The 16,771-nt window shown below is 43.8% G+C and overlaps 1 protein-coding gene across 2 annotated transcripts in view; it reads left to right on the top strand.

Moving 5' to 3' along the window:
* Nucleotides 1-16,771, top strand: part of COL4A1 (collagen type IV alpha 1 chain) — a 148,128-nt gene that overhangs the window by 88,028 nt on the left and 43,329 nt on the right. For both annotated transcript variants that reach the window (XM_082675539.1, XM_082675540.1), the window contains 18 exons: nucleotides 2,980-3,069; nucleotides 3,174-3,218; nucleotides 4,259-4,303; nucleotides 4,411-4,473; nucleotides 4,954-5,007; nucleotides 5,158-5,184; nucleotides 6,543-6,626; nucleotides 6,713-6,775; nucleotides 8,223-8,258; nucleotides 8,784-8,825; nucleotides 10,038-10,124; nucleotides 10,639-10,665; nucleotides 10,807-10,857; nucleotides 11,968-12,012; nucleotides 12,097-12,150; nucleotides 14,310-14,351; nucleotides 15,866-15,950; nucleotides 16,294-16,329. In XM_082675539.1, coding sequence (XP_082531665.1) covers nucleotides 2,980-3,069; nucleotides 3,174-3,218; nucleotides 4,259-4,303; nucleotides 4,411-4,473; nucleotides 4,954-5,007; nucleotides 5,158-5,184; nucleotides 6,543-6,626; nucleotides 6,713-6,775; nucleotides 8,223-8,258; nucleotides 8,784-8,825; nucleotides 10,038-10,124; nucleotides 10,639-10,665; nucleotides 10,807-10,857; nucleotides 11,968-12,012; nucleotides 12,097-12,150; nucleotides 14,310-14,351; nucleotides 15,866-15,950; nucleotides 16,294-16,329 — 976 coding nt within the window. The remainder of the gene's footprint in view (nucleotides 1-2,979; nucleotides 3,070-3,173; nucleotides 3,219-4,258; nucleotides 4,304-4,410; nucleotides 4,474-4,953; nucleotides 5,008-5,157; nucleotides 5,185-6,542; nucleotides 6,627-6,712; nucleotides 6,776-8,222; nucleotides 8,259-8,783; nucleotides 8,826-10,037; nucleotides 10,125-10,638; nucleotides 10,666-10,806; nucleotides 10,858-11,967; nucleotides 12,013-12,096; nucleotides 12,151-14,309; nucleotides 14,352-15,865; nucleotides 15,951-16,293; nucleotides 16,330-16,771) is intronic.

Here is a 16,771-nt window from a genome sequence, read left to right on the forward strand (position 1 = left end):
CAGTACACTGCAGTGACGTTCAAGGATAAAACCATTAGATGCAGTTGCCTCAAAGCATTTTGGGTAGTATTATACAAGCTTCTTTTTCTCATCTTCCACTTTAAGTTCTTGCTGCTGTGGTAACCGTGGTTGTGGATCTCACTTGAGCTGCCATATCGTCTTGGACCTTGCCTCCAGCACATCACGGGAAAGAGATGACTAAGGGGACCTGTTTCTAGGGGATTTTAACTCTGCACATTCAGCCTTGAACCCCAGCGCACGAGTGGCCACAGCTGCGGAGTCTGGCTTAGAAAGGACCGGCATGAAAAGCCTTTGCACGATGTGCCCAGCTGTTTGCTTTTTCCGTAACCCTCGTGGAGATTTGCTGAAAGCTCGGAGGAAGAATTGGGCCCATGTGCAGTGTGTGCTGTTTGCCAGCTAATTGTATAGCTGATTGAATGCTTATCCTGTCTGTTTGCTCTACTCTGGTGCCCAGAATAGCCTTGGACGGGGTATGGGATATTAGATTATTCATGTGTACTTTTGTCCGAACAAAAGATTAGGAAACTTAAAAAAAAAAAAATATGTGCGAGATGGCAAGAGCCATGTTCACGGGGGCGTCGCTTCCTCTTCAGCTACTTATTTCAAATCTCTTGGGATATGGAGCTTCCTTAAGTGTTCCGGTGACACTGGGGAAAGAATGTGGGCCTGTGGTGAAAGCCGGGACTGGGAATTCAGATTGCTGAATCCTGTTCCCAGGAGCACGCGGGGGTCACCCAGTGACATGTGACGCATCCGTGAAACATCAGAATCCCAATTTCCCTATCTGTGAAATGGACATAAAAGGGGCTAAGTCGATGTGGGCGAACTATTTAATATTTGCTGGGAACCAGCTTGCTCTAGTGACCTAGAAGAAACACAGACGGAGGTAGAGGTTGACCTCATTTCTATTTGTGGCTTCAGTGCTGACTCAATGAGAGACTTGTAGAAATCAGCTCATCTGGCTCTGGGTCTCCATGCAGTCAACGATGACACTGAGAATTATAAAATCTTATCTGCACTGGGTCTCCTAGTGATACTGCCGATATTAACTGAGTACTAAGATATGCCGCCAAACGCGTTAGGAAGCTTTTCTGCTGATGTGCCTTTCGTATTTCCTTCGCATCTCATGCCAGGTTATTTGAGGATACTCAGTTCAGCGTTCACAGTTTTTAGCCAGCGTTTCAATTCTATTTTGGGTAGAATTTTCCCACATCTGAATCAAGGGAGGAGGTTGATATGATGTCAGCGTACAATCCGTCTCCAGCGCCAGGATTTTGTACGTTTGTATCTGCTGTTATTTTAGGTTAAGAATGAATGTATTTAAGTAGCTTTACATTTGAACAAGCCTTGGTCTGAGAATGTTTTTCTTTCCCGGGCCTCAGGGAGGATGAGCCAGTGTTCTGTGTCAAGTCCTATGCTGGGCTCTGGGGAATATTAGCATCTGTTCTTCCTGGTTGATCCCTCGATGCAGCTGGTCCAGAGGGCTGGGCCAAACTGCAGGGCTTAACTTTCTTTACTCCATTTAGTATCTGTTGGTCTCCTCTAGAGTTTGAAATAATCTCTTTCCCATTTATTCACACACTGTTTCTGGCTTCCTGCCTTTTACACTTCCAATGACTCCCACGATCCGTGGAGGTCCAGTGATTGGAGACCGAAGTTCAGAACCACGTTTCTGCATTTCAGAAAATGCAACAGACGCACAGTTCACCAGCAAGTTCTGGGACTGGCTGAGTGGTTTGGAAAGAAGGATGACTTTGGAAGTTTGGGTTCTGCGTCCTTTCATTTATGCAATGTTGAACAACTTTAAGTCACTTTTGGTAATGTGCTATTTTGGGTGGTAAGTGTTTATGTGATGTAAGGTATAGCTTGTCAGTTTATTTTTTACTTTGAACTAACATAACTGTAGGGAAAGTAAGGAATCCTGTCTGTAATCTCCAACATGTCTTCTGTTTTTGAAAATTGACTAAAGATGCTTACTTAATCTACCCAATTTACCTTGTGAGTTTGCACCGAAGTCCACATACTGTGAAGGGAATAGATTTTCTTGAATTCCTGTCCTGATTTTAGGCTATTTCATACTGGCAAAAAGTGTGGCCGTCTTCCTCAATGTCCTTAATCAGGCCACTGGGTCACTGATGCTTGCAGAGGAAACTATTTCCAGTATCAAACGGTAACGCCTCACCTCTCCACGTTCTTGTCCCCGTTGTATTTCTTCTTCTTAGTGTCTTGTGCTCACATGGCCTAGATCTCCATTCTCTGACATCCAGCCTGAATTGTCTTTGCCTGTCTCTTCACACATTCATTTTCCTTTCATCCTTCAAGGGCCACCTCAAAGCCAGAATCCAAGCCACGTGTGTGGACCCTAAATAATATTCATTATGTTAAGAATACGTTTTGTTTCTTTTTGCTCCTCGAGGGCAGAGACCGTAATTAAACCTCGAGTCTACCTTTGCAAAAAAAAAAAAACCAGTTTTTTAAGAGATGCTTATGCAAACCCATCGTCAGACTGTTCATTGCACAGAAAAGTCTCAGCATCTTGCCCTGAAACTGCCACCGTGAGCTCTGCCTACACACCTCCTAAAGGGGAGCCTTGACTGATGTCTGCTCACAGAATCTCAGCGCTGTGTCTGCCAACAACAAGAAGATTCCACTCATCAAATGAAGTTATAAGCCATTCAGTGAAAAAAAATCCCCAACTATCTGTGAGTTTGTTTCCCCAACAAATTACTTAGCCTTTAGAATACAGTATATAGAAAGCATTGGACCAGGGATCACACGTGAAACATCCCTGCCCTCAGAAGAGCGAAAAAAGAGCAGAGAGAAGTCTCCGAGATGGGACGTAGGTGGCAGCGTCTCTTTTCAGATGCGCATGGTAGGCTGGTTGCTGGGTGATGCTGAGTGAGGCTGATTTCTCCTTCCACCTGCCCTTGGTCTGACTTGCTCTTTCGTCCTCTGCAGGGGGAAAGAGGTCTCCCAGGGTTACAAGGTGTCATCGGGTTCCCGGGAATGCAAGGACCTGAGGGGCCGCAGGGACCACCAGGACAGAAGGTGAGCTTGGCTGTCGTGGGCGCAGGGGCTTGGGGGAGTGGACTTAAGATGATCTGTGCTGCTTTTGCGACGAGTGGTCATTGTGGCATGTCTGTCTGTTCCAGGGTGACACCGGAGAACCAGGACTGCCAGGAACTAAAGGGACAAGAGTGAGTACGATTGTCATGAAGTTGGTAATGACTGTGGGCGGGATCTGATACAGGGGTGCTTCCGCAGGGAGGGCCCTTTACCCTCCCCACCCCCAGACAGTCCCGAGGGGCATCCTATCCCCTCCTTCCTCTGTGCCCCCCTCCCTCCGCCTCTGTGCTTGGAGCCCAGACAGCGTGTGTCCTGGGCACGAGGGCCCAGGATGGGTGGAACCCGCGTCCTCGACCTCCAGTCCTGCCCCTGGAGCTGCTCACTTCTTGTCCTCTGTACACGTGTTTTCTCTCCTCTCTCCTTCCTCAAGGATTCCTGTAGGCGTATTTAATTGGGGGAGGGGGGATGACACGCCTACAGGTCTTTGAAGAAAGATGTCTTCATTTAATGTGAAAAGTGGTAACGTGTTCAGAGCTGCATTCCCTCTTCCGTCTTCACGGTCTGCTTTCTTTGCTACTCCCGTTCCTGGGACGTGCAAGCAGGGAGACCTTTGAAAGCAGAAAAATAGGAAGACACTATAAAATGTAAACATTTTAATTCTGTTACTTAGTGGAAAGGGAAGTGTGCCCGGTAACCCGCCTTCCTGGGTCTTTAGGGCAGAAGATAGGGGATAACATTGTAACTGTCTGGGATGGAGAATACCTGGATTTCAGCCAGAAATAACTTGGATTTTCTTCCCTCAATGAACTGATTTATGCCATACACTCTACTTCCCAACTGTTTGAGATTTTAATGTAAATTTATCTATCTATCTATCTATCTACCACCTAGAAATTACAAAGGATGAAATGAGGGCAGAGTTATTTTGTGGATGTGCAGCCTTGAGTTTACAAGTATTTAATCGTCAGCTTTTGAGGATGAAGAGTTGCTACCGAAACGCCAGGCCATCTGGCTACCTGGGCTAGACCCTAAGATGCCTCCCTGTCTGCTTAGGGCCGATGTTCCAAATGTCAATAATTAGGGTCCGACATCCTCAGCCAGGTGGATGCAAGTGGAAGGAAATGATGTTCTCCCACACTCAATGAAAACGTTTTCATCTCCATCCTTACAGGGACCCCCAGGAGCATCTGGTTACCCTGGAAACCCAGGACTTCCTGTATGTATATAAAAGGCACCTGCTTCCTTTATAAGATGTTTGATGTGAGTTATGGCAACATCAGTGATTTTTCTGATTTGGCTACTTGTTCACCTTGTTAATTGCAGGGTATTCCTGGCCAAGATGGTCCTCCGGGTCCCCCAGGTATCCCAGGATGCAACGGGACGAAGGTAAATTTAGAACCGGGAGCCTCCCTGCTTGGTGTGTGTTCATCTAACTTTGCACCTGGAGAAGTCAGGCAAAGTTGTCCCGTGAACACAGTTTTAATTGCCACAGTTGGAAAGTTACTCGTCTTACACCTTTCTTTATTTGGTGAGGAAACACAGTTTTCCCACGTTTAATGTTCAGGAAAGACATCATTGTGCCTTTCTATTTAGTAGACTTTTATTCTAAAATTGCCTTAAACGCTAAATTTCTCACCTATAATCTATTACTAAAGCAAATAAGAAAATGCTATTATTAATTCTTGTCTCTATTAATTAAATTCTCAAATATTATATTTCTTCTATCATGAAGCAGCACTGAGCAATAGAGCTTGTAACAATTTTTAGAAAATGATTTTCACCAACAAATGAAGCATGCCTGAAGAGTAGGATGGGGTAACGGATGGGAGCACGGCCTTTGAGAGTGACTGTCTGCTGTCCCCCCAGGGTGAGAGAGGGCCTCTGGGGCCTCCGGGTTTGCCTGGATTCGCTGGAAATCCCGTGAGTATTGGGCTGTTATGTAAGAATTTCTTCGGTGCTAATTTCTCTCTTCTCATTCCATTGCCTTTCTTTTCCTTTTTTTGCCCTCATGTCATAATGCTAATGTTGTTTTGAGAATAACAAAACTGATACCAACTTTTACTTTCCTAGGGGCCACCAGGGTTGCCGGGAATGAAGGTACGTTATTTTATTTTACTGGATTCATCCCAGGCTCTGTTTAAAACAGATGCCATAAAAGTAACTTTACTTTAAATCACTTTGGTTGATTGATTGCCTAGTAACCTATTTGTCTAAACTCTGCTACATTAAAAGATACTTAGGTCCTATACACAGACTTAAATTTTAGAACCTAAAGTTTCAACACTAGGCACAGTTTCTTCATAGGCAATAAGCAGTGATGGGAAGCATGGTGTGATGGGAAATATTAGTGATGGGATGTGAGTCCCTGATACTCCTCGTCCAGAGCCATGGGTGGGGCTTTCGACAGGATTCTGCAGAGAAACAGAACCAGTAGGACGTGCGTGGAGATATTTGTGTATTATGTGTGTGCCGTACGTATACAACAGGCACATATAAGGATAGATAGAGTGAGTGAGAGAGGGAGATATAATTAAAATATATAATATATTTTACATATTATATAATACATAATATAATATATTATTGTATATCAATTGTATTACATGTTGATTTATATGATATAATATATATAATACATAATATTATATATTATAATATTTAGTTATATACTAATTTAATTATATATTTCAATATATAATATAATTAAAATATATTGAGATAAAATAAATTCCTTATTTTAAGGAGTTATGTGATTGTGGGAGCTGGCAAGTCCACAATCTGTGGGGCAAGGATGCAGGCTGGAGACCCAGGGAAGAGCGATGGTCGGGTTCAAGGGCTGTCTGTAGGCAGAGTCCGCCTTCCTCACGGGAGTCTGTCTTTTTTCTCTTAAGGCCTTCAACCCATGGGGTGGGCCCTCCACCGTGGAAGGTCATCTGCTTTACTTCAAAGCTACTGATTTAAATGTCCATCTTATTTAAAAGTACTTTCATGTTAACCTCAGACTGGTGTGTAACCAAGTATCTGGGTACTGTGGCCTGGGCACGTTGACACCTAAAACATATTCTCACTGCTTTCCGAACATGATCATGCTGGGTCTTTTCTTGAAAGAGAATCCTTCTGCTGTGAGGACAGCCTGTGGTCACACAGCCTTTGGACCAGAGACCGGGCCCCGGTCTAGAACTCCTCGTGCCTGGGGGCCCGTCACGTGGAAGTATCACACATCCTTCCGTTCAACGGTCTCCACATTCTGCCCTGGTTGCAGCCCCCTAATGCTGATCGTTAAGACATGTGAACCCAGGAGACGGCCGGTCTGTTTATTCCAAGCTTAGACGGAGGCTAAACCCCAGACTTGGGCTGGTTCCACACCAGCAGTGCGTGCCTCTTACGCCGTAGGTTTACATTCTCTTTACATAAATATCAGTATTTGTGACTTTATCTTATTTTTCATCCCTTAGGGGGATCCAGGTGAAATACTTGGCCATATACCAGGGACCCTGTTGAAAGGTGAAAGAGGATTTCCTGGACCCCCAGGAGCACCTGTAAGCATTTGCTAAATAATTACGAGCACATGCCGAGTCTGCTCCTGGTTTGCATTTTAATTCTTTTCTTTCTCAATGAATTATAGGGTTCGCCGGGACTGCCAGGGCTGCAAGGTCCTGTTGGCCCCCCGGGATTCACTGGACCACCAGTAAGTTTGGGGGGAATATCCCTCAGAGGCATTCAGAAAACAACTGTGGTGAGGGGTGAAAACTTTACACAGTGGTGATCGCTCTTAATCTGGATGTGAGAATGAGCTTCTGTCTTTTTGAAACATTTTTTATTGGAGTAGGGTTGATTTACAGTGTTGTGCTAGTTTCAGGTGTACAGCAAAGTGAATCAGTTATACATACAAGTATATCCACTCTTTTTTTTAGATTCTTTTCCCATATAGGCCATTACAGAGTATTGAGTAGAGTTCCCTGTGCCCTACAGTAGGTGCTTATTAGTTGTCTATTTGAGCTTCTATCTGAAGGGGTGTTTGATTGGCACTTATGGTCCACATACCCCCAGAGCTGTGGGAAAAGGATGCTAATGGTACCTCATGCCGAGACATCCCACAGGGACAACATGTTGATTTTTCGTGGGGCTGCGTGGATGGGAGCGCATCCTGTGAGGAGGGGATTCAGAGATGGGCAAGGCAGGCCCTGCCCTGGACCTTCCCTTGTGGTAATGCAGTCACAGCAGAGGGCCTGCTCTGTTGGGGGCTGTGGCCCCAGACCAGGCTGTGAAGAAGCTGCAGTGTCTCTGGGACAGAGACTAGAAACTGAGCATCAGAGAGAACCTCCCAGGAAGCTCTGCTCTGACATCAGCCGTCCCTCGCAGCTGATAACCCTGAGGACGAGGGTGGCATCAGCCCCTTCTACTCACACATTTTTGGGGGCACAAGAGACTTAATATTAACAGCACTTATTTGTCGAGCGCCGCGTTTACTAGGAATGAATGATGTGCCTGGGTTTGCCATCCCCACTCTAGCCTGCCTGAGAGTCCTTGAGAGATTTTCAGGCTTTCTTTTTAAATTGACTCTTTTTTTAGGGTTCAGATCCAGCAATTCTTCTATCCATTCCTGCAAGATGTAACCTCTTTTATATTCTTGTAACGGCCTCGTTTTCATGAGGAAAGAATGACTAGTTTCTCCTTTCTAACGATTATAGAATGCATTCTGAAATTTTGTTGCAAACACAGGAATTTGGGGGACTTCATACCATCTACCCGCTTAAAGAATTCATTCAACTTTTAAAGAGCGGCAGCAGTTTTCAAAGTGGACAAACGTTTCCACACTAGAAACGCTAAGGCTTGTCAAGGGTTTAGCTGGTTTCATCCACCGTCTGATAGCCCAGCAGATGCTCAGATCAGTGCATTCCACAGGCCAACCCCTAAGATTCTGAAGGGTTTCCATCCCTGTTAATAATTGTCCTGAACTAATTTCTGGTTACTTTCAAAGTTTAACAGTTCTATAGCACAGGAAAAATATTTAAATATTTAACAAATAAATTACGACCTTAACCGTGATATCTGAAGATAACGTCAGTACAGAAAAGCATTTAAAACTTACCAGGGTTGTGAACTATATTTAATTAAAATGTTCTTTCCTACAGGGTCCCCCAGGCCCTCCTGGCCCTCCAGGTGAAAAGGTAAAGATTATTTTTCATTTGTCTTTCTTTGACATTGATATAAGACTACCGTGAAATTTCTGTAACTCATTTTTTACATCTCTTTAAAAAGTTTTGGGAAATTATAATTTCTTTATCTATCTATATATTTATCATCTGTCTATTCACCTATCCATCAATCTATCTAACCTATCACTTAATCTACTGATCTGTTGATCTGTCAGTCTGTTGATCTATTGATCCTTCCTTCCATCCATCCATTAGTTATGGAATCATTGATCTTCTCCTTAGTTTTTTAAAGCCAGAGTCTAAAAATCTTAAACTTTTTAAAAAAGGTTTTTATAGGATTCTTTTTCAATAATACTTAAAAAAACCTTTTTATAGACATTGAATACAACATGACCACAACTTTCTTGACTTTATGTCATTGGGAGACGAAGTTATCGCCTTAAATGTACCATCTTGTTGCATTTCACGTCATGTTTGTTACACGATTTTGAACAAAGTAAACCATGCTAATAACGGATTCTACTTCTTAATCAACAGGGGCAAATGGGCTTGAGTTTTCAAGGGCCAAAAGGTGACAAGGTGAGCGCTGTTTGCTTTGGGGAGTTTTCTTGGTTAAAATCCCAGTTCTAAGCATGATCAGGTTTCTGCCTCTGGACCTCCTCTTGCACGCTCATAACCATGGATACCCTTCTCGAGATGTTCTTGAGTTTGTTAGTGTTTTCCCTGAAGGCAAGGCTAGAATTCCCTGAGGTGACTCTATATGGGATCTGACCCACAGATGCCGGTGCAGTGAGGCCATTTATCCCACTTCTCTGTTCATACATTCAATCAAAATGTGCTCAGGCCTGGACTTCATTATAAAAAGGTCAAATTTAGGACCTGTCTGTTCGTAGCATAACCATTATATCAAGCCCTGTGAAGACGAAAGCCATCGTACCAGAGATGGGGGGAAAGGACCTTGGAGGCAGGAATGCACAGGCTTAGCAGGCAGCCCCCTCCTGCTGAGAAAGGATGAGAGGCCGGCAGTGGGTCCCTGATGCTCTGGGGATCTCTCCACCCCTTTCCCTGGACCCGACCCACGGAACGGACACCAAGTGGCCATCCTTGGAATTGCGGCTGCACCTGGCCCAGGGCCCAGGTGCTCAAGCCGGTGTGGACGACTGCCAAATGCAGTGGAGGTCCGGGCAGAGTGGACGACTGCTGGCTTCCTCTTCCCACCCCAGATTTCCACCCGGTCTTTTCATAAACCTCACAGTAAAGTGATTCTGCAGTTGAAGTTTTTGGACCTCCTTCGTCGTGTGATGGCTGGGTTCCTGTGTTTCCTGTTGTATCCAGCAGTTAGGATTCTGAGGAAGAGATCCCTGATGCTTCTTTTTGGTTTACGTAAAGAGACCTCCTTTCTTCCCAGGCGTTACTAGGCGGCTGGTGTGCCTTTCCTCCATGCCATCAAATGTGACAGACCAGCATATGTGTCCCGGCGTGTATACATGTGCTGTCTGTCTCCATGCGTGGTCTGTGCATATATGCACACATCCATCTGTCCTACAGATGTTCAAGTTCCGTTGTTATGGGGTGACCCCTGAGCGGGAAAGCCTCCTCCTGGCTTTATATCCTTAGTGGACCATCTTCCTTCTGAAACTTAATTTTCTGCTGAGGCAAGGACAGGCTGGAACAGAGTACAATCACATTTTCAAACCAAATGTTCTCTTCTGGGCTTTTCCCTCCTCTGCATTTCTCTTCCCTGTATAATTACCTTTATGCCTAATTAATCCCAAATGTTTGCATCAACAGGGTGATCAAGGGGTCAGTGGGCCCCCAGGAGTCCCAGGACAAGCTCAAGTTCGAGAGAAAGGAGAGTATGCTGCAAAAGGAGAGAAGGTGGGACAGACTTTGTCCAGTGAACGCCGGCTTCCTAACTGTGGACAGATTCCAAGGCATAAAGAGAGACTGGGTCAAAATTCAGTTTCTCTGGTTATATTCGCCCTGACCTGAAAACGGGTTTTTATAGACCACCCATCCCATAAAAAGTGAGCTTCTTAAGGGCAGAGGCAGCTGGACCTGGGTTGGAGCGAGACTAGTTTGAGGCTGACCCTCTTGTGTGAGGGTTTCTTAAATGCACCAAGGTTGGGAGGGGACGGCTGGGACACAGGAGGGAGAGAGCTGAGGGTGGAAGGAGGCTGCAGTTGCTGTGGGTCAGACGTATTAACTCTGCCCTTCTTACATCCATAATCCAGTTGATGGCAGGAAGTGGATGCTGCAGGCCAATGTGAATTTCTTGGTTACTATATCAGGAAAAGGTGTTTTTTCCCTTTTACCTGTTCCACGTAGCATGTACAAACTGATATAGCCACTAGATAGTGCTAATCTTTCTCTCTTTTGAAAATTATTTTAGGGCCAAAAAGGTGAACCTGGATTTCAGGTAAGGACTGAAATCTTGTTTATCATTATCATTTTGTGGAAAAGACTGTAATGTGTTCCACCTTCAGTGGAATGCTTACTTAATTTAATAGTTTATTTAAATATACGAATGACTCTAACTCTTGCTCTTTTTGTCTTTTAGGGGATGCCAGGGGTTGGAGAGAAAGGTGAACCCGGAAGACCAGGACCCCGAGTAAGTGCTTTCAAAAGTCCTGTAGAGAATGGACTTGAGGACACGGGGAGGGGGAAGGGTAAGCTGGGACGAAGTGAGAGAGTGGCATGGACATATATCCACTACCAAATGTAAAACAGATGGCTAGTGGGAAGCAGCCGCACAGCACAGGGAGATCAGCTCGGTGCTTTGTGACCACCTACAGGGGTGGGATAGGGAGGGTGGGAGGGAGACGCAAGAGGAAGGGGATATGGGGATATATGTATACATATAGCTGATTCACTTTGTTACACAGCAGAAGCTAAGGCACCATTGTAAAGCAATTATACTCCAATAGACATGTTTAAAAAACAAAGTCCTCTTATTCCTGATGTGAAATCATTTCTCCTGCATTCCTAGAATCACAGGTTCATAGGAGCATAGACTGAAAGAGATTGTAGGGGTCTTTCCTCTGCTGAAGAGCCTTTCTGAAGCCCTGGGAGCAGAAATAAGGAGGTGGTCACCGTTAGAAAGGCCCCCGGGACGGCTGACGCCCTTTGTTATTCATATGATTCCTCCGCCCCCCCCCACCAGACAGCGCCCCCTGCCGGCCCCTCACTGAAAGCCAGCTGTCCGCCTGCTCAGAGCACCAGGCACCCTTCCCGGCCGCCTCCCAAGCTCGCTGGGAGCTCTGTCCAGAGCCCAGATGCTCAGGTGCCTCTAGAGCCCTGAGTGCAGTGACAGGAGACCCACCCACCTCCAGTAGCTGAGGCAGTTCAGTTTCTACCCTGAAACGATGCATGGAAACTTCTGTTAAAGTGAATCAGTGCTGTACCGTCTGCCAAATACTCACTTGCCGACAAGAAAACTTCTCTGGTGTAGACTCGGCTGCCAGATGTAATGATGTCTTAGAAGAGTTGGAGCTAATCAACCTCCAATTTTTTAAATATTGAAAAGTCTCCTTCTATTGTTGTAACTTTTTTAGTTCATAGTTACTTAATGTATCTTCCGTGATTTGCTACTGTAGCATGGCCAACTCACCCAGAGGAGTCATACCACATAGTAACTTGTATTTGATTCAGACCCTTGGTGTTAGAGCACGCTTATTATTATTATCTATGCACTACTAATATTTAAATCTTTATTGTACAGGGAAAACCAGGAAAAGATGGTGAAAAAGGAGAAAAAGGGAGTCTAGTAAGTATTTCTCTGCGGTTTTGTAAAAGCAAAGCTGTTACCCTCACTTACTGATGATCGCTGTTGCTTTCTGTTCCATTTTAGGGGTTTCCAGGGGATTCGGGGTACCCAGGACTCCCAGGCCGAGAGGGTTTAAAGGTAAGTGGTGACCCTACTTTGAATTTTTGCCTTCATTTTGTTCAACCTAGAGGTTTTTTCTAGAAAAAAGGACCAGGCACTCAAAGAATACAGCTTACGTATGCTCCATGTGAGGAAAAACACAACGTAGTGGTTCTGTTTTGTGCATAAATTTTCAAAGAAAAAAATATAAAACGTTTCACGCATTTAAGTTTTTGTGTGTTTTTTGTAGTAGATAAATTTTGCCTGATTATGAAACCAAAAAATGCAGAAACATATAGAGGAGAAAAGAAAGCCTGTGTAATTTTTCTATTACCCACTCAGAAATGGTCAGAGTTAATAATTGTCCCATGTACACACATATACATGAGATTTTTAAAAAGTGGTATTGCATGATATATCTTGCTTTTTCCCTCAATGACATAATGAGGATATATTTCAACATCCATAAATGTGGTTATACATCAACACTTATGATATCCATACCTTTTACTGCATGTTATGTAGATCATTAACACATTTTTCTCATTATAAGTATCTTTATCCACTTGTCTGATCATCTCCCATCATAAATTCCTAAAAAGTATAATTTTGGGGTTAATTTGGGGAAGGTTTTGTCATACGCAATAAAATTGCCCCCAGAATTGCGCTTCCATCACCCTGGGACCCTTTCATTTGACAACTGTTTGTTATGAAACTTTAATAAATATTTGCCAGTCGGATACTCAGAGAAAACTCATTGTTGGTTTATTTTTCTCTTTTAATCATGAGACTAGGTAATGTAGATCTCTACTAAAATGAGAAATGGATTTGAAACATTCATCTTTAACAGTAGGGAGAGGACCTCAGGGTTGGTTTATCAACGCCAGTGACAAAGGGAGAAATCCTTTTCTAAGACTGTAACTTTATGAGAAAGTCAATTCTTGTAGATTTTAAAAGGTAAATATGTTTAGAATATAATAGCTAAGACTTTTTACGCTCCCATAGATATTTCTAAAATCTCTTCTTTTATTCAAATTAGAAAAATCAAAACATCTAATTCTGGTTTAACACCTGACTTTAAAGCCTTAGCTTAAAAGGAAAAAAAAAAGGAAAAAAAGGGGAAAAGTGTGCATTTGTGACATAATGTGCATGTATCAGGACATTTAAAAGTGTCGTTATGGGGGCTTCCCAGGTGGCGCAGTGGTTGGGAGTCTGCCTGCCGATGCAGGGGACACGGGTTCGTGCCCCGGTCCGAGAGGATCCCACATGCCGCGGAGCGGCTGGGCCCGTGAGCCATGGCCGCTGAGCCTGCGTGTCCGGAGCCTGTGCTCTGCAACGGGAGAGGCCACAACAGTGAGAGGCCCACGTACTGCAAAAAAAAAAAAAAAAAAGTGTTTAAAAGTGTTGTTATGATACTTATATAAGAACATTAGATACAAAAGGATTGATTTCTTTGAGTTTTTCATCTAATAGGGTTGAGTTAAGCCTCAAAGTGATGAGAATTTATCCATCCAATGTTTTCCAGTCATGCTGGATTTTAAGGGGAAAGAAAAAACCATAAGTATCCTTTTATCATGGCTTCCAATGCAGAGTTAGACAGTCTTACACCAAAATCCTCAAATAAAATGATTTCTTTAAGAAAATACTTTTAGCCACCCTAAGCTTTCATGTCATTTTATTTCATTTATTTTTTTATTGTATTGAAAAACCACTGCACGGGATTTCCCGGGCAGTTCAGTGGTTAAGACTCCGCGCTTCCACTGCAGGGGGCATGGGTTTGATCCCTGGCTGGGGAACTAAGACCCTGTATGCCGCAAAGTGTGGCCAAAAATAAAAGAAAAAGAAAAGAAGAAAGACCACCGTATACGAATTCAACTTGCAAGTGATTCTGTTGAGGTTCTCTGAGAAGCATGAGCTCTTTTGTAATGCGGATAATTAGCCCCCCATTTATGTTTTGTAGAAATCTTAATCTTCGGATGTCACACTTATGCAAAGCAAGGGGAGATGTATGGAGTTTGGTTGTAATAGTTGCAGAGCACTTTAGACTAATCACAGTGAGAGACTCTAAGGAGAGGACAATCTCGTTAGTGTACAGTGGGCACAATCTATTTTTCTAGGAAAGAAAGAGTTCAACCCTGCTGCTGGCAAGGCAACCTGTATAATTAAAAAATACAAGTAAAGTTATTTTTCTTTTATAGGGAGACAAAGGTGAAGCCGGCCCTCCTGGCCCACCTGGAATTGTGAGTAACAGTGACATTTGCTGTCTGTGAGATCGTTTGAAAAGAGGGAAAGAGAGAGACGGGCTGGCCTGTCACCTAGGCCACATGCTCCACAGTGTTCCTAGAATTACGTTTTGATGTAGGGGGTACACAGAATTTGAACCGATCATTTATATTTTGTATCGTGTGGCATTTGGTATTTACTTGTTATTGTATTTGGACAATTTCTGCATATCTTTGACCACTAAAATTAAAAGAGTTGCACATGGATGAGAATATTAGCAACACATTTTGAAACGTAAAAAAATAATTGTCTGTTAAGGAAAATGCTACTCAGAGAAACAGGTCATCCATGATCTGACTGTCTTAGCAAAACAAGTTTTATTTTTTGCAAATAACTTTTGACTCCTTGTCCGTATACATATTTTTATATACTTGCAATCCAATGTACGTAACATTTTTTCTTTTTAAAAATGAACATTCTTCACGTTTTCAAGTTATCTTCAAATGGTCATTTTCAGAGCGTTGTGCGATAATTGTTGTAACCATTTTGCCCCAATTCTTTTTGGAAACAGTGAAATATGACCGTTCTCTTGTTTGCTGCCCTCTTGCATGGGTACAACGTGGTAGTGAATGTTTGTACGTGCCTGTGTGTGTCTGTGTGTGTTAGGTGAGGGATTTGAGTAATCCTTCTTTAGGCTGCATTTCCAGAAATAGGATTACCAGATCAAAGTATTATGGGACCTCCTTATGCATTTAACACATCATACGATAGATGATTCCATTTCCCATATTTCTAATCCAGCAGCTGCCTTTGAATAATCTTTTTTTACCTTAACCTCATCAGCAGACCTTAATAATCCCCATCATTTAATTGCTGCAGAGGAATTGCATCTTAAGGGTAATAGGCAATATTCGGCATGGTCCTTGTCTTCGAATTTCAGCAACTCAGAATTGGGGTGAACTGGTTCACCCCTTTTTAGTGAGGGCCCCGGTGCCTGCTTCTTGCCCCATATCACGAGGACCTTAAAGAAGTCCCCACTTTTGACCATTTAAAAAAGTGAAGCATAAAACCTCTTCCAATAAAAAAAAAATGTGAGTGTTCCTGTTACCTATTGCCTGAGGAAATTTAAGGCAGTTTTTCAGACAATACTCTTTAAAGAAGACTGCTCTTCTTACAGCTTGCATGGACTTTGAGAAATTCCATACCCCAAACCTCAGAATTAATATGTTTCTAACTTGGCTTCATTGGTAAAGCTCCTGCCACGCAGATGATTACAAAAGGAAGCAGAGCTGCCTGGCGAAGTTCTCTGCAAGGAGGGCAATACCGAATGTCCACTTTATGTTTTCAATACTCTCCCCTTCCCCACTCTCTTCCCCTCCCTCTCCTCTCCCCTTCCTCTCCCACCACTATTCTTTCTTTACTTTCACACATCTTGAAATAATAAAAAATGTGTTTGTTTCTTCATCTGTGCTGTAATATACAGCACAGTCCCCTGCCACGCCCTGCAATGATCTTTTCTTCTGTAATTCAGGTGTTGGGCACAAGGCCCTTGGGAGAGAAAGGAGAGCGGGGGTACCCAGGGGCTCCAGGGTTGAAAGGGGAGCCAGGCCCCAAAGGTAAGATCCTTCCCTCTTTCTTTCCCTCCTTCTCCCTCCTCCCTTCTTTTCTCTCGTCCTTTCTTTTGTCCATTTTTGTCCTGCACTCATGCACGTTTTGATAACACCTGAGCGCCGTGCAGGACCATGTGGTGACCGAGTGCTATTCAAGTTCATCTTTTGCAATCCCACTGGCTTTCCAGGAGCCATCTCCCTGCATCTCTGCAGTGTCAGGGGCGCGGCATCTCCCCAAGTTCAGAGCTCCCTGTCCCGGGACTGTGGGTACCCACGAGCACAGAAGTTCACAACATAAACCACAAGTGAAACAGGCTCACTTTGTCCCACTCTCTCTTCCTCCTTTTAGGTTTCCCAGGAATACAAGGCCCGCCAGGCTCTCCAGGTGAGCATTCTTAAATTATATTTTTAGAGTATTTGTACACCTTTTACACAGTCTCTATTCTGAACATGTTTATCCCCTGCATTAGTTAGATACTTGCATAGAGTAGCTAGCAATTTTGTTACGCATTTTTCTAGATCTGAAAACAACCTGTGCTCCTAGGACAGTGTTTATTTTGTAAATGACAGGTTAACATGTAGTTAGAAACATGTATTTCACAGGTGGGACTTCTTACATCTCTCATCAAGTTACCCTGTCTCCCTGCCTCTGATCTAACCCTCCTTCCGGCTGCTCCCAGGGGCACCGTCGGCCTTTCGGAAGACCTCCACCCGCACCCCAGCGTCGTTGCTCTCCCTTGCCCTGTCTGGAACTGCCTTTGTTTCTTGGCTTGAGACCAGACTCAAGGCTGAAACCTCTTCTGACTAATCTAATCACCTCTAAGCTT

The sequence above is a fragment of the Grampus griseus genome, assembly GCF_964374135.1.
Source record: "Grampus griseus genome assembly, chromosome: 18".
NCBI classification, from domain to species: Eukaryota; Metazoa; Chordata; class Mammalia; order Artiodactyla; family Delphinidae; genus Grampus; species Grampus griseus.